At 36.6% G+C, this 24388-nt stretch overlaps 1 protein-coding gene across 1 annotated transcript; it reads right to left on the bottom strand.

Annotated features, from left to right (window-relative positions):
* Window positions 1-3090: 3090 nt before the first annotated feature.
* On the bottom strand, window positions 3091-24171 carry lasp1 (LIM and SH3 protein 1). Its single transcript, XM_079413183.1, has 7 exons — window positions 23701-24171; window positions 20130-20224; window positions 11284-11368; window positions 6670-6777; window positions 4784-4874; window positions 4592-4686; window positions 3091-4504 (listed from the first exon to the last, which is right to left on the bottom strand). Exons 1-7 carry the CDS (start codon window positions 23767-23769, stop codon window positions 4331-4333), a joined length of 717 nt encoding a protein of 238 aa, XP_079269309.1. The 5' UTR covers window positions 23770-24171; the 3' UTR covers window positions 3091-4330.
* Between the last annotated feature and the right edge of the window lie 217 nt (window positions 24172-24388).

Here is a 24388-nt window from a genome sequence, read left to right as displayed (position 1 = left end):
TTTTGGAGGGCTCTTATTATGTAATGCAACATCAGATCGTCTTGAAACTGGTTGAGTGCCACCCTGGGGTAGTGGACTATTGATCTGAATTGAAACTGGTCTGTGGAAACAGGGAGTTTCCTTTTTAGAGTTATCCAAAATCACAGGCAGAAAAGGTAGAATATGAGTTTTTGGAGGGCTCTTATTATGTAATGCAACATCATATCGTCTTGAAACTGGTTGAGTGCCTCCCTGGGGTAGTGGACTATTGATCTGAATTGAAACTGGTCTGTGGAAACAGGGAATTTCCTTTTTAGAGTTATCCAAAATCACAGGCAGAATAGGTAGAATATGATATTTGGAGTGGTGTGTGGAAACAAGGAGTTTTTTTGTGGAGACAGGGGTCTTTATTTTTATAACTATGTGTATTTACAGATAAAAAATGGTTAATTGCAAGCTGTAAAAGGCTTTTTTTTTCTCATCAGACTGTTTTTTTTTTAATTAATTGGTCTATTTATTTATTTATATCAGACCGTTTTAAACTAATTATTTTTATTCATTAATTTATTTCTTCGTTCATTCATTGACAGAGAAACTGGCTGAATGAATGCCAGATATCGCTTTTCCTCTGATCTGAGTTTTACTCGGTATTACCACAACGCCTAGTATATGCGCGCACCACAAAATAACGTGGCGGCTAGAATGACCGTGTTTTTGAAAGTGGAGGCTGGCCTGACCGCGGTAGCACATCCAGCATGATGCTCGCAGAGTCCAGAAGATGCGCAGGATGCTCGGTGTCGATGAAGACGGCTGTGTCCGCTGCACTGAAGACCCTCCCCGCGCGCTGCCCACCGCTGTCCTCTCTTCTGGACAGATGGGGCCAAGCGCTATCTTAATGTGTCTTGTTCTTAACGTGCATCCTCTTTTGTAGCGTGCAGACTTGGCTTACTTGGAGCAGACCAGGCTTTAATATACGGAAAGATGAAGGCAACTACATAATAATAATAATAATAATAATAAAAGAGTCATGGGACCTTTAGAATTTGAGTGATAATCAAGGATAACAGAAATAATAGACAATTGCGTTACATTTGAAAATTGAGAGGTAGCCTACGTGTCTGATTTTCAGGAGTTTTGACTTCAAATGCATGTTTAGATGGAGAACTGCATCTTTTCCAGTTTACGAAACCTTGAGTCTCAAATACTTAGGGGGGGAAAAAAAACAAGCCGTTTTAACCCTTTTTGGGCCAACACAATAAAAACCCTTTTTGGGCCAACACAATTACCCCAAATGTTGTCCCAACTAGGCGAACAGTTGTCTGAACAAAGATTTTCATAATCCATAAATTATGCAGTTACTGTTGGATTATTGTTTTGCTGTTTTCTGACTTCATTTAAACCTTTTTTGATGTTATTTTGTCATTATTGTTAGTTATTTGTTGTGCTGTGATGTAAAGAGCTCATACAATTGTTGATTGTCACCGTTCTTAATTGTGTGTCTATTTTGAGGCCTAAAGTATGTTCAATCAATTGAATTCATTTTATGGATATTTTAGTCTTGTAAGATATTTTACAAATGAAGACAGTGTTGTCTACTTACACATTAGATTGAGATATCCATTAAGATTTCTAAAACAGTTCACTTTTTGTCATCGTTTAATAAACATAAAATTGATAATGTGGTGACTTCTTACACATTCTTTTTTATTCATCCAGGAAACAGATGAAAATAAATGACCTCAGCGACAGTAATTGTTGTTTCAGTTTATGTAACAATAATTGTTCTATTAGTAAAATTAGACAATCAGCATTGCAACAACAAACAAATTTACCTTGGCTAAACAAAGCATCTAAAAAACTATTGTTGAGAGAACTCAAAAAAGTTGCCTTATTTTCCTTTTACGTTTTCTCAACTATTTATTTTCTTTACAGTGCATGACTTGCATGAGTTCACACATACTCAAGTTTTTTTTGACACGAGTGTCATATTCCCCTCCATAATTTCCACCTTTTAGTTCCTTTTCAAAATCCTTGCTGTTTATTTTTGGGTGATTTGTCATTTATTAATGACCATTACTAACAATGAGGCGTTATACTATACTGTCACAGATTTTCCACCAAAGAGAACAATCTACTTGAGCTTGAGCTAAAATTGTCAGATTTATGCATTGGAATAAAAAGATGAAAAAGAAAAAGATCTTGGATAAATTTAGGATCTTGTTGTCTTGCTTAGATGTCTTACCAAGAGAAAAAATCTGCACCGCATAAATGTTTTAGAAAGGTAAAAGCACACAAAATTAAAACATTAACCCTTTTTTCAGCAGGTATGCATTAAATCAAATAAATGTGACAGTAAAGAGATTTTTAATGTTGTAATATTACTTGATTTTATGTTATATTGTTGAGCATCACAACTGCTTCAACATGATAATAATAATAAATGTTTCCAAGCATATTAGACTGATTTCTGAAGAATCATATGACACTGAAGACTGGAGTAATGATGCTGAAAATTCAGCTTTACTATCACAGGAATAGATTCATTTCTAAAAGTATATTAATATAGAAAACATTTTAAATTGTAATAATATTGAGCAATATTACAGTTTTCATTTTATTTTTGATTAAATGAATTGCAGTCTTGGTGAGTATAAGATATTTTTTCAAAATCATATAGACCCCAAACCTTTAAATGTTACTGCACATAACAGATAAAACAATCTGCTGGAAACCGTGCAGCAGCTTTTTAAATATGAAATGGTTATAATGTGCAGCATAAGGTGTTTGAGGGGGTGCTGTAAAGAACTGGAGAAACACTGGTGACAGTGGACTGATAGATAATGAAGATATCTAGAGAATGTTTTACAGAAGAGATCAAATCAAATGAGTAACCCAGATATTATACCTATGAAGTAGTGAAAACAGTGTCTTGAGAAAGCATTTGATCATTCTCTGCATCTATATTTTGGCATTTTAGAGAACAACGATCAGTAGAATCTCATTAGAGTCTTTGCACAGTAACATTGTTTCCAGTTAGAGAGAAATACATGCTAAGCTCTAAAACATTCTAATACCGTTAACAACTCGGTCCGTTTGACAAACCCGCCTGCCTTGGTATACAAATAGATTTTTTTATTCCACCGATATTGATAAATTGACATTAAAATTCCGTCTTGTACAATACCAGCAAGGCAATGAGAATAAGCAATGATATGAGGAAAAAACAAAAACATCAATAACAACGTCTTACAGAACAGCTCTGAGATACAGTTTGATACAATGCACATGGAATGTTCCAGAACCGAAATGGAATTAAAATCCAAAGCTAAAATGGTCCATACAATTGTGCTTGGGCTCCTCTCTTCTCTCACTATTCTACAATGCTGTTCTGCTCCTCGCTTGCTAAGTGTCTATATCATTTCTTTCTTTTTTTTTCCCTTTATGAAGAACAAAATTCATCATTTTCTCGCATTTTTAAAAGCAAGAGCTGCAGAACAAAATGACACTCATATATTAGAAGTAATTCTGTAAAGGGCTAAAGGAATGTGAAGGAGCTTAAGTGAATATGTAAGTATCTAAAGGCTCCGTCCTTTCCATACAGTTTTAGGAATGTCCAGTTGAAAAAGAGGAGCCTTTTCTAGACTCCAGTTCCAACACATGATGCAAATGGAATGAAAACCGGAATGATCAGAAGTCTCATGACCAAGAATTGTTACTCATAGACCCACATCCGATGAGATGTGAAATTGTACTGGATACATTACAATTACAAGCTGCAAAGAAGATAAGAAACAAAGAAAATAGATATATATAATATATAAAAATCTGACAACTGAAGTTCGGACCAGATTCTTTCACAAATTGTCATAGCAACTGATAGGATAAGTGTGTTGAGATGCCTACGAAGTGCTCTATGGCAGGCCCTAAATATTTTAGAGGCCCGTGTGGTCATGTATTTTGAAGGTTGGTGTATGAGAGTCTTGTTAAGACTTAAGCGCCACTTGTGACAGCACCTTTCCAGGAAACACATACTAAAAAGACAAACAGTCAGACAGATAGAAAGCAAAAGCAATAGACAGAGAGAAAAAGATGGGTGGAAGTAGTAAATCATTCACTATTTATGCGAGTGCGTGTATGCGCTGTTGCCGTGTATGATTACGTACTGAACTATGTTTGTTTTGGATCATAACCGGGTCACAGAGGCCGACCCCTGATAGGACAGTTAGTGCAGGAAAAGAAGAGGAAAAAGATGAGATCTTGAAAGGTGAGATGGCACTCGGCTAATCATCTGCGTCTTTCTGCCGCAACCCCCTCTTTTCTTTTCCTCCCTTCCACCTTTCTCTATTTATGTTCAGATGGCCTCTACATAGTTAGCCGGCAGCATCCCCTGCTGGCCGGTGCGCTCCACTCTTCCGTACATCCATCCCTCATCGATCTGCTGCACATCCATGATCATGTCGCCGTCCAGGAACGACACCTCGTCCTCATCAGCTGCGGTGTAGTCATACACCGCTCGGTAGCGCTTCTGCGACACACACACACGCACAAAGACGACTGTAAGGGCTTGAAAAGAAGGAGTGTGTTGGACAGTGTGTGTGAGAGAGTTTATTACCCCAGAGCTGGGAGGAGGGGCGGCAGCGGCCTGACGCACGGGCACCGGCTCAGGCTCATAGTGATAGTTCTGAGATGCTGCCGAGGGCTGATATGCTACCAGAGAAAAATTAGATTATTTTATGGCCCATGTGAAATTGAGATTTGAATGATCATCCAGAAGAGCAGACAACAAGCGAACCAGGTTGTGTACCTGGAGGTGTGTTTTGTTGAGGTGTTTGTGGGTGCAGAGGCGGGCCTTCCCCTCCCATTCGGCTCTTCTCAAAATCCTCATGGTACTTGATCTAAAACACACAGAGACATATGCAGTGTGATAAAGCAGACGTACATAAACAGACATGCAAACATTAACACTCGTTTTTAAATGTTGTTGTGAACTCTGCTAAATGTGTCAAAGTAATATTATTTAGCTGCATAACAGTGAAAATTGTGAGAATTATTTGTTATAAAAAGCAGATGTCTTGGAGCTGTTAGACGGGTTGAAAATTATAAAAATACGCAACATATGACATTAATTTCCAACAAAAATGTGTCATGAATCATGAAGATAACGATTGTCAGCAAAGCATTTGTTGTAAAGCAAAGGTGAAATATTTTGATTACATTTTTATGACACATAAAAATGCACTATTTTATATTATTTAGTCATTTGCAATGCAGCAAAGATAGTTAAAATGTTGGCAGGGCAAGAACAATAAATGAACTACTGTCCCAGTCAGGGCATCAGAAAAAAAACCAATACAAGCACAAATAAATGTAGCTGTGCGTTTTCAAAACACGTTAAACTGATATTGTATGTATATGTTATGCAAGTTGGTATTTTTCCAAAAGGTAATCATACAAGTTCGAAGTCTATAAGACTTTGTTTTCCAAGCTTATGCTCAGCAAGGCTGCATTTATTTGATCAAGAATAATGTAAAAACATTTTGTAAAAATGTATTACAATTTAAAAGGAAAGTTTTATATTTGAACATATTTTAGAATGTAATTTTGTCCTGTGATGCAAAGCTGAATTTTCAGCATCATTACTACAGTCTTCAGTGTCACATGATCCTTCAGAAATCAGTCTACTATACCGATTAGGGGCTTAAGATGCATTTCTTATCATTTTTAATGCTAAAACTGTTGTGCTGCTTAACATTTTTTTTGAAAAACATTACACCATTTAGGATTCTTTGATATATATATATATATATATATATATATATATATATATATATATATATATATAATATTATGCACTGTCACTTTTTATCGGTTTTGTTTTTCACCCTTGCTGAATAAAAAAGTATTAAATTTCTTTAAAAAAATTAAATCTGACCCCAAACATTTCAATGATAGTGAATGATATCTTCATTGACAGTGTACTAAAATCAGTCACAGAGCACAATGAAGACAACAACACTGCTGTCCATTTTACAGATGCACCCTCAAAATGAGTCAATTTCTTCCACAGTGGTGGGCTCTTTGGGGTTAGCGGTTCAGACCGAATTAAATGCAGGAAACTGAGGTGAGGAAGAAAAAATAGAATGCACAAAGCATACTGATGCAGTGCTCTCTCTCATAATTAAACCACTCTGAAAACAGTCCTTCATTTAGTAAAGTGGTGGTTTCAGCAAAAGGTTTTAATTTAATTCAACTTTATTCTGAGCCAGGGTGACAACTAATAGTAATTCCTGCATCATCCACAGGGTGTCTCCTGAGCCAGAAAATGGATTGGCATCTTGCTTTCATACTGACAGGAAATGACATTGCAAAAAGGAAGTTAGGGGACATAAATGTTACCAGGCAACCAGTGCAGATACTTCAGTGAACAGGTATAGTGTGAAAGACGAAGAGGAAGGGTGGGACTAAATAAGTGCTTCATTATTGTTCATTATTACTTCTTGTTAACAATTCATCAATAAACAATGGGAGGAGATTACGATAGATAAACGGTGTATCTTTCTGTTTGTTGGTAGAGTAATAGATTGGGAGGTACAAGACAAAGCAAATTTAACAGCTAAAAAAGAGAAAATATGAAGCACAGAAAGGTGAGTAATATGTCAAAAGAGAGAAACACACAGGCGTTGGACCTACGTTGCTGATTTGGTCTTGCGTTTTCTTGATTCTCTGCAACTCTGGTGTGTCAGCCACAACGCTGAAGCCCTTTCCTTTGTTCTTCTCAAATTCCTCCTTGTAGAGCACCTGCAACACAAACACACACAGAATTTAGTAACAAATATCCAAGTAATCATAACTGTTCATTACATGTGTAACAGGTTTACAGGTATACTTCCCTCCTTTTATATCAGCATATATGCAGCTTAGTTAATGGATAATCGTAAAAACAACATTTGCCATTTTCCACAGGGTAAAATGGCCCTCAAGCTCTTATGGTCTTAATTTTTTAATGAATGGTCAGTGAAAGCAGGTGCATAACATTTTAAAAAATGTTTATTTCTAACCTCAGAAGATCAAACTCAATATTATGAGCCATTTCATTTTCTATTAACTTTTATTCAATCTGTTTGGGTCTAAATACAGTTGAAAACCCTGATTTGTGTGATTTTGTCATTTAGAGCCCTGCATTTCAGCCCAGGCCCGATGGGCCCCGACTTTTTTACGTCCCTAGGTTCGGGCTTCGGCCCAATTTTCACGTCATAGTTCAGACGCGGGCCGGGCCAGGCCAGGCCTCGGGTCTGTTTTAGGCTTTTCCTTATTTTTATATTTTAGACATCCATCAATTAGTGATGAAAAAAAAAAAAAGATTTATTTATCATGTCTCTGTGAGGCATGTATTCGCTCATGTTCGGTTCATTTTTGTGAAGCGCTCCTGTTCAAGACGAGATGGCAGAAAGCGCATCGTGTTTCTTTATTTTAAAAAAGCACAATATTTTGTTGATATTGTGAGTGCACACAAATAAAAGTAGACCCTTTACAGTTCTGAATGATGTATTACTCTTACCTTTATGGGCAAAAATAACGGCTTATTTTAAGTTGTTTCCACTGAAAAACTTGCAAGTGATTGAGCTGACTCCTCAATGTCCTGCAAAGCACGCTTTAGCATGCACTCGCTGCACAAACTATTATATACAGCGCATATTTATCTAGGTTTATCGTTTAAACACTTATAAGCTTGAACTGTTTTATATCTATAGATTTTATTTTTATTTTAGGCTCACTGTCTGTCGCAGGCTGTTACTTTAAAAAAAACAAAAACTTATATTATATTTAACAAATAAAAAAAAAATGCTCCAAACATTTTTCTAAATTAACTTAATAAAAAAACAAAACAAAATATAATCACTTTGCCATTACAAAAAATGCCACCAGATTTATTGGGAGTGCTTCATATTGCATCAGGACAATGACCCAAAATATATATATATATATATATATATATACACACACAAAAACAATCAGATATTAAAATGAGTAATGTTGCAAGAAATGATTGCAAACTAGTCTCAGTGAAGCTGTTACGCAGTAGGAGCTAGCTTGTGAACAAATGTTGGATGACAGCTACTGATAAACTTGTATTTCCCATAAATTAAATATTTGCTTGTTCCTTTTTTTCTGACAGGAACAGAGATAGCAGGCTTTAATGGCTTATCTTTACTAATGCAGTCAACACAAAAATATTTGTAAAAACGGAGAAAATGGAATTAAATGTCATGATGTTTTGATTTTAATTGTTGCTTAGATAACAGTTTATCAGATATATCTAATAGTTCTCGCTAAAACTCATGGGATAAGTACCTCTAATGTTTTCAAAGGTCATGAGACACCAAAATGTTATGAGCTCCACACAGTTGTTACTCACACAAGAGCAGTGCTGTATTTTAGGGGGCTTTCACACTGGCATTTTAGTTCAAAACAGGGCACAGTTCGCATGAAAAAATGATAATGTGAAAGCTGTTACCGGGGTACCAAACGTGAGACTACCGGATGAAGATGGTGCGAGTTTGGTTGCAGTGGAACTGTGGCGTGGTTCTGTGAAAGCAACTCAGACTCGGGTGCGCGCTTGATCAGGAAGTAAAGTGACACACAAATGGGTTTTGGCCATGTCATTAGTTTAACAAAACACTTGTAAGGGATGATTTAGCTTGGATACATTGACTACAATCAGAGTGGTAAATGAACAATCAGCTGTCTCCTCAAAACAGTCTTCCAAAACAGTTCATGTGAAGCACATACAGTAAACGCAAGTGTCGTTCACTAAATAACACCAAATGAATAAAAAGATACATTATATATTCACCCATGTTCTGTTTTCTATCTGCGCCGTACAACTTTGTGATGACGTAAGACGAATGCAAATGCACCAGGGTTTGAAAGAATCAAGCGAGTATGAAGCCAATGCTCTCAGGTTCGGACCGCAGCAAACATGCCCAGTGTGAAAGCCCCCTTAGGAAAATTTCTAAATCCCTGGTAGCCCTTCGGGCAGGTACTCTTCAGTGTTTGGTAGCCCGGAAATTAATTTAACTAGCCCAAATAAAATAAAGACCATAAATGTCAATCAAAAACATTTTCAATACACAAATATCAACGAATATCAAGGAAAGAGATTTATTTGACTATTTACAAGGTATCTGCAGAAATCTTAATTTAAGGCAATGTGAAAAATTATTTCTTATACCATTTAACGCATTTAAAACGGTCTAAGGCCTTAAAAACTCTTCAGTTTAGTTGTATCAAATTTAAGGACCCGTGGGAGCAATGTTCACTCTAATTTTTTTTCTTGCTGAGCAAAACTTTTCTCTATTGGGCGGACATTTCGGGCACCTGAGCAAAAGCATTCTTTATACCAGACCTGTACAGCATGCACACAAAAAAGTGTAACTTTTAACTTTAATGTGCTATTTATATTTGATTTCACCCTTGATGTAACTAAATGATGTACATTTTAGGTTACCGGAGAAAACATTTTTACAGTACAATACACTGCAGTTCAAAAGTGTGGATCAATAAAGCTTTTTAAAGAAGTTTCTTTTGCTCATCGAGGCTGTATCTATTTGATAAAAAATACTGAATATTATTTCACAAAATAATGCAATTTAAAATAAATGTTTTCTATTTTAATATACTTTAAAATGTAATTAATTCCTGTGAAGCAAAGCAGTATTTTCAGTTTCACATGATCCTTTAGAAATCATTCTAATATGCTGATTTTTAATCAATGTTGGAAACAGTTGTACTGCTTTTTTATTTTATTTTTTTATACTGTATTTTTTGGGACCTGTGATATTAAAAAAAACAAACAAAAAAAAAAAAAAAGTTAAAAAGAACAGTGTTTAGTCAAAATAGAGATTTTGTGTTACAATATAAACTATTCAAAAGTTTGGGGTCAGAAATTCTCTCTTTATTTTTTAAAGATACTTTAAAAAAAGTTTAAAGAAAGTTCAATAAACTTTATTCAGCAAGGATGTGTTAAATGGATAAAATTGATAGTAAAGACTTCTATTGTTAGAAAATATTTCTATTTTGAATAAATGCTGTTCTTTTAAACTTTTTATTAATCAAAGAAAAAAGTAACGCAGGTTACAAAAAAATATGAAGCAGCACAACAGTTTCAACACTGATGAAGCATATTAGAAATATTAGAAATCATTAGAAAGATTAGAATTCAGCATATTAGAAAGATTTCTGAAGGATCATGGGACACTAAAGACTGGAGTAATGATGCTGAAAATTCAGTTTTGATCACAGGAATAAATACTATTTTAAAGTATAGGTATTAAAATAGGAAACCAATATTAGAAATTGCAATAATATTTCACTTTGAAATTAATACAGCCTTGATAAGCATGAGACTCAAAGTCAAAGACTCAAAAACAAGGTCAATTATTTATCAGGTTTATAATATAACATAATATATTATCAAAACAAACTATTTAAACTGATAGAATAGAATAGAATACAAACTGAAGCAAAACTTAAGCTGAGATCTGCAAGTTAAATATAAAAAAAAACCCGTGAACATATGAATTCTTCTATAGCTGTCTAAACATCGTTATGAAGTACAGTTTGTACAATACTCTTGTGTGTGACTGTGCATGCTTCAGAGTTTTGTTACCGTTCTTTGCCCATCCTCTGCTATTTCCAGCACTTAATCAAGCCACTCTTCTTTAATACATGAGGACGTTTTATTTCACATGTCATTGCGTTTGTGTTGTCTCTCGTGTTGAGCGCACTTCAACCATTGAAGTATTTAGTTTCTACAGCGACTCATTTGGTGCATATCGTTCTATGAAACCTGTAAACCGCATTCACCAGCTCTAACTCTGTCATGACATCAGCTCTATAGCGGTTTGCCCGAGCATTGCTATTCATTCCCTTTTACTGGCAGCATTTAATCAAATGGCATCCCAACTCATTTTTGTGTGCGTGAGGCACATTATTTCTTCTGCGCGTCCACGGTGGAAGAGGAGCGCACTCAGCTTAGAGGGAACACTGCGTGGGAGCCCTGTATTTAAGGTAGCCCGTCGGGCAGGGCAGTGATACATTTTGGTAGCCCGACTGGAAAACACAACAGCCCCGGGACGTCGGGCTAGCGATTTTGCGAGCCCTGGAGATGGTCACGACTTGATTTAAGCAATCGTTTACTATTATTTCATGCTTAGGAGTGCACTGACTAATGCAACAGAAACATACAGAAGTAAGGAATCGATTAGAGTGATTAGAGCGTATGCGAATGCTGGTGTGTTATACCTGGCTCTGCATCTTGCTTTGCTGTTTCAGGCGCAGGTTCTCCGGAGTGTCGGCAACACTGGTGAATGACGTCTTCGGATAGTGTCTGAAATACACACACAGAGCCATTTTAGTTAATATCAGCATTTGAAATCAGTTTTGAATCCAGATTTGCAACCAACATCTCAGTATTTAAAAAAAAAAACAAACAAAAAAAAAAACCTTAAATGCATGAACTATTTTGGTTAATTTTATTTTATAATAATGGGCCTTTCATGTCATTGACCTGTCAAGGCTATTGGGATGCTTTTTTTTCTACTAAAGATCATGAATTAGTGACTGTGAATGGGTGAATGTCCACATTTGCTTATCGCTGATCTGTGTGGGGATAGTGAAGATGCAGAAGGGTAATTTGGGCCTTGTGTAAACAAGGCAGCATATTTGTCCTATTTTCACAGACCAGTGCAACATACAATTAGCATGACAGTGACAAACCCAACCACAATCATCCAACGCAACACACAATTAGAGTGCCAGAAATAACAGAACTGTACAACAGAGAATACAAATTACAATTACATTAACTAATCTATTTGGTAATAAATTCGTTATCATTTTGTGATACTGCCATAATGTTTTAACTACATTTACTTAACAAATGTAACCATATTACAACATAAGTGCCACAAAAGGATTTAACAGGGCTGATTCAGAATTCAGATGAATCTTATTAACACGCAACAAATGAGCCAATCAAAACTGTTACCACAGGACACCCTGTCTGCTTAGTAAACCTCCGTATAGTACACAGACGCTGTGTTGCTGCAGGCAACCTCCACATAATACAACACATGCTCTGTAAACCAAATATAGACTGATCCAGCACTACCTCAAAAAGCCCTGCCAAAGACTTCACAAAATTCAGGTAGTGGCATATAAATTAGGTTCAAACTAGGGGTGGCATGGTTCGCATGGTTCTCCACACACGGTTCGGCACACGCTAGGACCGCGGTTCAACTTAAATCTGACAACGCATGTGGTTTGTTATAAATAACACATAAAACAAACAGGGTTCGGCTAATGTAAGTTTCTGTTAATGGATGAGCATTCTGGCTTCCCAGTACATTACAACAACTGCGATGAGAGAGAGAAAAAAAAAAAAAAGTGGACAAACCATTCACTCGTTCAATGCGAGTGCCGTATCCTGAATATAAGCATTTATTCCGTCATCACCCGGGTGCTAATAGCCCGCGCACAGGTGAGACCTGAACAGCACACGTTAATATTGGTGTTTAAACTAAAGTCATGTAATCGTTGCCAGTTTAAACATTTAAGAGCCAGAGGACGCGAGCAAATATAAAGCATTGTGTTTGAATGGACAAATTCACACAAACATTGTCAAAATGCCCGTCTTGGTAAGTATCCTATAGCAGACATAGCCAGCTGAGCGTACAGTATCAGTGCATTCTCTTAAAATGACAGCACTTTCTTAATATTAAACAAACAGCAACAACAAAGAAATCACTCACTGCTCTTTGAATCGCTTTTGTAACTTTAATAAAGATTAACCTTTAATTTATACAGTCAAATATGCAATGCTGTTTTGCATTTGATTACTTTATTCAATTTCTGTACCTAAAAAAATAATGCTATAGACCTACCTAAAAAACCCCTGAAAATCACTGATTATTTTATTTGTATCTTTACTCTATTGTATTTTTATTTGTGCTGTTGCTTGTAGTTAGATAGATTATTCTTATTTTCTTTATTGTTATTTGACAGTATAGTGTTTCCCTAAACATACTGAACCGTACCGAAACCGTGATACAAACAGAAGCGTGAAAAAGTTGAACCGTTCCACCCCTAGTTCAAACATACAACTTTTTTTTTTTTTAGATTGAAAACCAATACTGGTGCTTTAAGTTTGAGCCATTTTATTATATAGTTTAGTTATTTGTATTGCTTTTTTAAAAATATATATTTCTATTTTACTTTTTTTATTTCAGTTTTAGTTTTTAGTCATTTTTGCACTTTACTTTAAAAAATGAAAATATTAGCAATTACTGCATAACAAGTTAATTAATTAAAGTGTATTTGAAGACATTAGGACTGTCAGTTTGCCCCTAGTCACATTTTTAGACACTTGTGTCAAGTTAACCCTCTGGTTGTGTTCGGACTCCGGTCACGCCTTTTGTGTTACCGGTCAAAAATGACCGGACTCCAAACAACTGCTTATAAATCTGTCATTATGCTATATTATCACCAAATATTGGATTCAATCTTTTTGTCAACTTGTTTTCTTTCATTTAGGACTGGTTTTGTGTTTCTATTTGCTTCTGTTTAATCGTAGGCCTCATTTATCTGAGAGTAGGCACCTCATTTTTTGAGTGAAAAAAGCATTTTTTATGAATGATTTTCACAATATTAAACAAAAAATTATAAAAATTTGCACTGTTTCTCACACTAGTGTACTTTAATGTTTAATCAGGAAGTTTGCTTTTAAATGCTTTTATTTTGTACAAAATTGCAAAAAGTCACACTCGTGGTGTTCCCGGTCAAAAATGACCGGACTCCGAACAACTGCTTATAAATCTGTCATTATGCTATATTATCACCAAATATTGGATTCAATCTTTTTGTCAACTTGTTTTCTTTCATTTAGGACTGGTTTTGTGTTTCTATTTGCATCCGATTAATCGTAGGCCTCATTTATCTGAAAGTAGGTACCTCATTTTTTGAGTGAAAAAAATATTTTTTTATGAATAATTTTCACAATATTAAACAAAAAATTATAAAAATTTGCACTGTTTCTCACACTAGTGTACTTTAATGTTTAATCAGGAAGTTTGCTTTTAAATGCTTTTATTTTGTACAAAATTGCAAAAAGTCACACTCGTGGTGTTCCCGGTCAAAAATGACCGGACTCCGAACAACTGCTTATAAATCTGTCATTATGCTATATTATCACCAAATATTGGATTCAATCTTTTTGTCAACTTGTTTTCTTTCATTTAGGACTGGTTTTGTGTTTCTATTTGCTTCTGATTAATCGTAAGCCTTATTTATCCGAAAGTAGGCACCTAATTTTTTGAGTGAAAAAAGCATTTTATATGAATAATTTTCATAATATGAAATGAAAAATTATGAAAATTTGCACTGTTTCTCACACTAGTGTACTTTAATGTTTAATCAGGAAGTTTGCTTTTAAATGCTTTTATTTTGTACAAAATTGCAAAAAGTCACACTCGTGGTGTTCCCGGTCAAAAATGACCGGACTCCAAACAACTGCTTATAAATCTGTCAATATGCTATATTATCACCAAATATTGGATTCAATCTTTTTGTCAACTTGTTTTCTTTCATTTAGGACTGGTTTTGTGTTTCTATTTGCATCCGATTAATCGTAGGCCTCATTTATCTGAAAGTAGGCACCTAATTTTTTGAGTGAAAAAAGCATTTTTTATGAATAATTTTCACAATATGAGAGAAAAAATTATGAAAATTTGCACTGTTTCTCACACTAGTGTACTTTAATGTTTAATCAAGAAGTTTGCTTTTAAATGCTTTTATTTTGTACAAAATTGCACAAAGTAACACTTGTCAAAAATGGCCGGCCATTGAAAGTGAATGGGGAAGAATGAAAGAAACAACTAGTGTTCAGGAGCATGTTGTGCTTGCAAACAAAGACCTTGGACCTTTGCATGTGTGGATGCATTTATACTCAAGCTATCACACACACACATGCGCACACACGCACGCGCACACACACACACACACACACACACCCATCCATCCATGCATACAAACTATTTTATTACACCTATTTCATCCTACCCTGAACTGCATGCAATATCCTTTTATGAATAAAAAAGGATCTCTCTCTCTCTCTCTCTCTCTCACACACACACACACACACACACACACACACACACACACCCATCCATCCATGCATACAAACTATTTTATTACACCTATTTCATCCTACCCTGAACTGCATGCAATATCCTTTTATGAGTAAAAAAGGATCTCTCTCTCTCTCTCTCTCTCTCACACACACACACACACACACACACACACACACATGCCCAGACTGCCTTGTCTTTAGCCTGCATTGACCTCAAAAATAATCTTTTCTTTCACCACATATTCTAGACTACGGAGCCCCTTAGAGCTCATGGTGGTGGAAAGATTTCGGGGTGGGTGAAAAAAATTCGGGGTGGGAGGAAAAAATATTTTTCAAATCTTTTGCGTTCTCTCGCAAAGATGTTTGCGTTCTCTCGCAAAGATGTTTGCGTTCTCTCGCAAAACTTTGCGTTCTCTCGCAAAGATGTTTGCGTTCTCTCGCAAAACTTTGTGTTCTCTCGCAAAGATGTTTGCGTTCTCTCGCAAAGATGTTTGCGTTCTCTCGCAAAGATGTTTGCGTTCTCTCTCAAAGATGTTTGCGTTCTCTCGCAAAACTTTGTGTTCTCTCGCAAAGATGTTTGCGTTCTCTTGCAAATATGTACGCAAAGTTTTGTGAGGGAACGCAAACATCTTTGCGAGAGAACGCAAACATCTTTGCGAGAGAACACAAAGTTTTGCGAGAGAACGCAAACATCTTTGCGAGAGAACGCAAACATCTTTGCGAGAGAACACAAAGTTTTGCGAGAGAACGCAAACATCTTTGCGAGAGAACGCAAACATCTTTGCGAGAGAACACAAAGTTTTGCGAGAGAACGCAAACATCTTTGCGAGAGAACGCAAACATCTTTGCGAGAGAACACAAAGTTTTGCGAGAGAACGCAAACATCTTTGCGAGAGAACGCAAACATCTTTGCGAGAGAACACAAAGTTTTGCGAGAGAACGCAAACATCTTTGCGAGACAACACAAAGAACGCATACATCTTTGCGAGAGAACGCAAACATCTTTGAGAGAGAACGCAAACATCTTTGAGAGAGAACGCAAACATCTTTGAGAGAGAACGCAAACATCTTTGAGAGAGAACGCAAACATCTTTGCGAGAGAACACAAAGTTTTGCGAGGGAACGCAAACATCTTTGCGAGAGAACGCAAACATCTTTGAGAGAGAACGCAAACATCTTTGCGAGAGAACACAAAGTTTTGCGAGAGAACGCAAACATCTTTGCGAGAGAACGCAAAGTTTTGCGAGAGAACGCAAACATCTTTGCGAGAGAACGCAAAGTTTTGCGAGAGAACGCAAACATCTTTGCGAGAGAACGCAAACATCTTTGCGAGAGAACGCAAAAGATTTGAAAAATATTTTTTCCTCCCACCCCGAATTTTTTTCACCCACCCCGAAATCTTTCCACCACCATGAGCTCTAAGGGGCTCCGTAGTCTAGAATATGTGGTGAAAGAAAAGATTATTTTTGAGGTCAATGCAGGCTAAAGACAAGGCAGTCTGAGCATGTGTGTGTGTGTGTGTGTGTGTGTGTGTGTGTGTGAGAGAGAGAGAGAGAGAGATCCTTTTTTATTCATAAAAGGATATTGCATGCAGTTCAGGGTAGGATGAAATAGGTGTAATAAAATAGTTTGTATGCATGGATGGATGGGTGTGTGTGTGTGTGTGTGTGCGCGTGCGTGTGTGTGATAGCTTGAGTATAAATGCATCCACACATGCAAAGGTCCAAGGTCTTTGTTTGCAAGCACAACATGCTCCTGAACACTAGTTGTTTCTTTCATTCTTCCCCATTCACTTTCAATGGCCGGCAATTTTTGACAAGTGTTACTTTGTGCAATTTTGTACAAAATAAAAGCATTTAAAAGCAAACTTCTTGATTAAACATTAAAGTACACTAGTGTGAGAAACAGTGCAAATTTTCATAATTTTTTCTCTCATATTGTGAAAATTATTCATAAAAAATGCTTTTTTCACTCAAAAAATTAGGTGCCTACTTTCAGATAAATGAGGCCTACGATTAATCGGATGCAAATAGAAACACAAAACCAGTCCTAAATGAAAGAAAACAAGTTGACAAAAAGATTGAATCCAATATTTGGTGATAATATAGCATATTGACAGATTTATAAGCAGTTGTTTGGAGTCCGGTCATTTTTGACCGGGAACACCACGAGTGTGACTTTTTGCAATTTTGTACAAAATAAAAGCATTTAAAAGCAAACTTCCTGATTAAACATTAAAGTACACTAGTGTGAGAAACAGTGCAAATTTTCATAATTTTTCATTTCATATTATGAAAATTATTCATATAAAATGCTTTTTTCACTCAAACAATTAGGTGCCTACTTTCGGATAAATAAGGCTTACGATTAATCAGAAGCAAATAGAAACACAAAACCAGTCCTAAATGAAAGAAAACAAGTTGACAAAAAGATTGAATCCAATATTTGGTGATAATATAGCATATTGACAGATTTATAAGCAGTTGTTCGGAGTCCGGTCATTTTTGACCGGGAACACCACGAGTGTGACTTTTTGCAATTTTGTACAAAATAAAAGCATTTAAAAGCAAACTTCCTGATTAAACATTAAAGTACACTAGTGTGAGAAACAGTGCAAATTTTTATAATTTTTTGTTTAATATTGTGAAAATTATTCATAAAAAATAATTTTTTCACTCAAAAAATTAGGTGCCTACTCTCAGATAAATGAGGCTTACGATTAATCAGAAGCAAATAGAAACACAAAACCAGTCCTAAATGAAAGAAAACAAGTTGACAAAAAGAATGAATCCAATATTTAGTGATAATATAGCATAATGACAGATTTATAAGCAGTTGTTCGGAGTCCGGTCATTTTTGACCGGGAACACAACGAGTGTGACTAGGTGAAATAAAACCCACAAAAAATTACGAAAATTCTAAAAAAATTTATGAGAAATACTTGTACCCTATGTGCGCAAAGTCAGTAAGTTTGAGTCCAATGCGATAACGTTAACTAGTATTTTCAGGAAAAAGAAAAAAAAATTCTTGTCAATTTGACCCGAACACAACCAGAGGGTTAAACAAGTTTAAATGAGTCTGACACAAAAATACATTCACCCTTTTTGTGATGGGCCCAATGTAAAAGAAAAAACAAAACTGTCCAGGCAAGCAAAAGTAAAAACAAACTCCTGACCAGACTGCACCATCAGTGGAAATGTGTATTGTTGAGTGCTGAGATCTGCTGATTACCATTTGCAGCCAATAATAGTCAGTCAGTATATTGGCTGGCAGTCCAAAACACTAATTTTAATTTGCCTAAGAGATGTGGTTAGTTCACACACAAATCACATGGATACAGAGAGGACAACAAACATAAACAACTAAATGACACTCAAGAATCCAGGCTGATTTCTGTGTTAATATAAGTTAACAATCCCAACGTAATCCAATCAGATGTTTTTTTTTTTACTTCCGGTGGACGAGTCATCAGACCATCACTCTGAGAAGCAAACAGGCCTTTATTTGTTGGTTGCAAGAGGAAATTACTTTGCCATGCTCACTTACTCAGATTATCTTCGTAATAAGGACGGAGTAAACAGTGGAAGGAGCAGATCTAGACAGAGGGACAGACATATATCATTTGCTAAATAAAGACTAAAATCCCCTGCTGTATTACAGAAGTGTGTGCAAGTGAGAAATAAGGACCTTGAGATACACCGGCACTCACAAAAGGGATACATTTGCATATTTTGTATGCCAGCTCGTCATCGTGACTTCATAAACGTACTCTAGCCAGGTCAAAGCAGCATGCTAGGCCTGGTGGTCTGCATTAAAACACTGCAATTTGAAGTATGAATGGTAATCTTTTAAAAACAGGAACGCTTTAGCTGAGGTATCGGACTCACACGACTATTAGTGATCAGAAGTGGATTCCAGAGAAGTGAACTCATTTGTGTATGTATGTATGGATCATTGTTGTGAAAATAGGAATTTCCCTCCAATATCCTTCCACCGAATGAATGCACAAGTCAGCTACTGTTTTCGCACACGTGACCTTTCCACGATCAACTAACACTAACGGAGACAAAGGACAATCAGACACAATTAAAGTATAACATTATATCAAAATAGGCTCTGTTTGCTTTCTTGATGCATGTTTCTTGTCTAATTTCGAAAGATTCATCAGCGCACGTCATTCAAAAGACAACAGGGTCTATCTTTGTATCTTCAGAAACTTCCTCTTCTTTTAAGACACTCTTTTTTCCGCTAACACCATTTAAGCCAAGCCAGTTACTGGAAGTTAGCCACTTGTCAAATAGACATTGTGTTAGGAACCTTGCATTTGATCTGGCTCCATTTTAATAATCCAATTAATTCTCAATATATCAACCCCTGTGTATATATAAAAAAATTTCCTTGTTGAATATCATAACTAACTAAATTAGGGTTGCAAATGGCAATTGACTGTTGCTGCGTCCAAATAGGTCTACATCCATACTAGATGAAAAATGTGAAAAGTATAGTTGGTCTGAATTCCTAATATTATATTCTTAAAAGACTAAAAGCACCTGGATGATTTAGACTTATTACTCTGAGGGGTTGCAACTGACTCTGGAAGGTCATGTTACACTAACAACATGGCGGGTATAGCACGTCCATATTTTATTCATACTAAATAAAATGTACTTTTTTAATGGTTGTGAAGTAAGCTTAAAAACCAAATAAAGTACCTACTAGACCGCATGCAATTCCGGATGCAGCTTGTGACTTTAAAGCCACAGTGAAACAGAGACTGTGACTGAATTTATTTTTGTATTATGACATATTTCCAAGTAAAACACACTAGTAACATAGAAACATAATAAAATAACATACATTTATTTCACGGTAACTTGAAGAATATGTAGCAAAAAGCTAACACACAATAAAAGCAGACATATAACACACACACACAAAACTCTCAGAGGGCGGAGATACTTACGCATTACAGTATGGTCTCTTCTCAAAGCCTTTGTAGTTCTTCATGTTTAGAGTCATCTTACAGACTTCACAGCTAAAGCATCCTTTATGCCAGTACTGAAAGAGAGAGACAGAGTGATTAAAGCTTTAAAATGTGTTTGTATTGGGAGGTGTATGCAAAAGAAATAGGGAAATTGTCTGCAACCGAGTTGGGAAAGATAAAAAGAGCAAATGAAACGAAGTCCTTCAGATCCCTCAGGGTTGCTAATTCAGTCACTATGGCCGCTACACAGTCAGTTCACTCTCAGGATTAAATACAAAAAACAATGGAGTGCTTGTTCTTTGAAAGCACTTGGAAAGAAAAAGAGGAACAGGCACCTCGTGTGTCAAAAAAGAAACCCAACTTGAGCTTATGTCCATTTAAAGTAAAGACATGTTTTTTTTTCTGTGTGAATGCATCAGTTTTAAAGACTTTCTGGACATTTTATTTACACCCATCTGGATCACACTGGTTGTCAAGTGGTTACTAACTGAGTTACATCACCATTTTCCCAGCTTCTTGCAACATAAGGGAAAACAGAAAGAATGATCCACAACTAAACAACAAAAGCTGGGAAACACCCTAACTGAGATACTGGCCTTCAATAGCTATACACTAAAGTATGCAGCTGTAATTTATGCTAGACTTTTATTACCAGCTTCCTTAGTTAATGTTGACCATGGGAGTGTTTTAGTGATAAGAGACCATACACACACACACACACACACACACACACACACACACTCACTGAAAATGGACTGGGGGGACTGACCTGACCCGCTACCCTACATTCCATCTATGCAGCCAGTCATGCATGCTGCAATGCGTATAATTTAGATGGTATTTTTGTCTTTCTATATCCAACACATTCTTACCAGTCAGCTGGAATGTAGTAGTTTGAACATGTGCACGAGTAACAAAATTATGCATACTGCACTACCAGGGAAAGGAAGCTGCTAGCACAGGCTTGAGCAGAGATTCCGTTCATAACCTAAAATAACTACCCCCCGCCCCCACCTCCACACATGTACTTCAAAATGAAGTTTTTTTTAGGTATCTAGTCTGTTGCTAACATTTTACATGGAAGGAGCAGGGAAAATATAAGAAAACAGAACAGAAGCAGCACATGAGGGAAGATCTGTAGAGAGGTATAAGAGATTCCTAATGTATTACAATGGAATAATTAATGGAATATTCTATCTATAGACTATGCACTAAAAATAGCTTACAATTGTATAGCGCACAGTATTTTACTGATGGATAAATATAAAGCATTGTGCAAAATTGACAATCAAGTCCTTGAAAGTGACTGGTTATTCGTAATCTTAGAACAATGTGTATGATCTTCAAACATTTTCTGCAATGATCTTTATAATAATAATAATTTGTTACATTTATATAGCGCTTCTCTGGGTACTCAAAGCACTTTACATGGAAGGGGGGAAATCTCCTCATCCACCACCATTATTTCATGCTGTTCTGCATGGTAGCATCTTTGCATTATACTAAAAACATCTGCTTTAAGCCCACTAATACAATTTACTCATAAGTGCACTAGTACTGTGTACATTTGATATTCAGTTACACTACCATTCAAAGGTCAGTACAATTTGTTTTCATGTTTTCAAGCATCTTGTGCTCACTGAGGCTGCATTTATTTATTCAAAAATACATTAAATGCACAGTAATACTGTGAAATATTTTTAGTTTAAAATAACTTTTCTAGTGTCATTTATTTTAAAATGTAATTAATTCCTGTGATGACAAAGCTGAATGTTCAGCATCATTACTCAAGTGATCCTTCAGAAATCATTCTAATGTACTTATTACATTATTACACTCAAGAAACATTTCTTATTATCAAAGTTGAGTACAATTAGGCTGCTTAATATTTTTGTGCAAAAAAGTGTGATACATTTTTTTTAGGATTCATTGAAAGTTCAAAATAATTTTTTTTTTAATGGAAATATTTTGTAGCATTTTAAATCTGTTTACTACCATTTTAGATCAATTTAATGCCTCCTAGCTGAATAAAAGAATAAATTTCTAAAAAAAAAAAAAAAAGAAGAAATTTACTGACCTATATTAGTATTTTAAAATGTTTTTCTTTTTGAAGCTTGATATTCATTATCTACTGCTATTGTCTGGACATTCTCTTTCTGTGTGCCACACCAAAAATCCTATGCTTATTGAACAAGGCAAGGATAAGTTAATATTAATTTTTGGGGGGCACTCTCCCTTAAAATGACACAGAAGTACCCAGACCACCTCTCTTGCGGTTCTTCTGAGATGTTCTCCAGAGTGACAGCTGATGAGCTCAAGCACTGAAGCAGAATGACAAGCGATGGTTGGCCTCTCTTCAAGCTGAGCGAAGCATTGGCGTGCCTCAACAAAACTACAGTATGAAGCAACTTATGCGCGCGAGGCCTCTCCTCCAGGCAATGAATGGGAACTAACTTGTGTACGTGTGTAGGGTCAATGCTGTTTGTGACACAACATCTGTGGGAGGTGTGCCATCAAACGCCCTCACGTTTACTCTTACATACACTGCACGTCTCATTCACGCATTACAGGTCTGTATAGTCATTCCTCATGCTGCCTCGTTCAAGGCCAATCGATTAATGTGCTCTTAACGCCCATTACGCGCGTTATCACTCCGCCCCAGTTTCTCTCCCTCGCAAATACTTGCGCTGCATGAAAATAAATGAAGGCGACCCCACCCTCTGGAGCATCTAAAGCAATTCAAAACTCAAGATTTCATCACACTCAAAACCAGAGCGATAAGGATATGGGTTAAGAGGGGGTGGGGTCTGGATAGAAAACGTTTCTCAAGCGTGTCGAGAAGCAACACTTCCTCTGGCCAGTTGGTAAACATGTTAAATGTGCACATCATGTAAACGTTAGGGTGAAATTTAATCAATGTAATATTTTCCCTAAAATCGCATGTTTTTTTTTTGTTTTTTTTACAGGCCTCAACGTTATACACCCTCGAAGTTGCACATCTGCAAACCAGGCTGGATGACATCGTGCAAAACCCAAGCGCGCGTATAAACCCGTTTTGGGGCTGTTGTGATAGGAGTATAATATCCACGTTAGCTTTTGACATGACTTGGGCTGTTTTGGGTTTTTGGGTCCGTCCATGTCGCCCACAGGACAGACTGACACGTCATAAACAAACCTCCTCCTCCTCCTCGCGACAGAGGCCAAGAACAAGCGTTGGTTTGAAAAATAACGACTCCCGCCGCGCATTTCTGTCGATATCACACGATATTAGCACTGAGAAAAACCAATAAACCATAGACAACTTGTAGCGTGCTGTGAAGTTATCACAATCGAGGCTTTTTCATGGCTAGTCCGTTCGCTTAACGTTACGCGTTTCCGCTCTGCCTACATTCTCCCTACTCATCGGAAACGGTCTCTTTTACGACACATTTTTAAACAAATCTCTATTATACACAAATAAATCCACACACATATATATATACCCCATCCTCACAGCCAGGGGTGTAACGTTAAGCTTTGCTAGCGAATGCTAAGTTTCGCTTAGCCTTACCTTGTCAAGGCAATTCACTTTTTCCGTGGGATACACCACTCGGTTACATCTGCCACACAGTGGATTCATTTCGGAGGAATTGTAGGGCGACGGAACGAGAAGAGGAGCCGGTTCGCAGAGCACTGTTTGGGTTGATACCGATCGCTGTCCGTTGATGAAGTCCGGTTCGCACCGCTGGCTGACTGTCAGCGAACCAATCAGACGCGGAAGGCGCGCGCACGCACTGCCGCTGTGTCCTGCTGCGCGCGCCCGTGCAAGGGCACTCCGCGGAAGACTTTCTTATACTCTCGAGTATTTTCTAGAATTCGAAACATCATTCTTGAGCATTCGAATAGAATGCTAATGAGTTAAATGACTAAAGCTGATCTTATCTTGCATTTATCTTTGGCTTGATCTGTTTTAAAGCCACCATCATCAAGCGGATGTTAGTGATAGTGATAGACTTGTTGGGAGTGTACCTGCCCTCGCACTGTCTATTCAGTCAAACTATCACCTCCTAGAATAAACACTGGTAACATAATGTTTTTACATAATGTGCGTTCAGCATATTCAAACTTTGAGAAATACTGACACAGTTAAACACTTTGATCATCGTGGCGTATTTGCTGATGTTTGCTCATGTAAATCAGTTTTCACACGAGCCGTTCAAATTCTACCCAAAGCGGTGAAACACACCATTGTTTCGGTT

The sequence above is a fragment of the Barbus barbus genome (assembly GCF_936440315.1).
Source record: "Barbus barbus genome assembly, chromosome: 4".
NCBI lineage: Eukaryota > Metazoa > Chordata > Actinopteri > Cypriniformes > Cyprinidae > Barbus > Barbus barbus.
The sequence above is the reverse complement of the archived record's forward strand: the minus strand, read 5'-3'. Positions and strand labels throughout refer to the sequence as shown.

What these genes read in the sequence shown, in the direction of transcription:
- lasp1 (XM_079413183.1), bottom strand. Translation starts at nt 23,769, where the DNA reads ATGAATCCACTGTGTGGCAGATGTAACCGAGTGGTGTATCCCACGGAA. An exon ending in CGCAAGACCAAATCAGCAAC is followed by an intron (nt 4,875 to 6,669) that starts GTAGGTCCAACG and finishes TGTGTGTTTTAG; the next exon opens with ATCAAGTACCATGAGGATTT. An exon ending in TCAACAAAACACACCTCCAG is followed by an intron (nt 4,687 to 4,783) that starts GTACACAACCTG and finishes TTTCTCTGGTAG; the next exon opens with CATATCAGCCCTCGGCAGCA.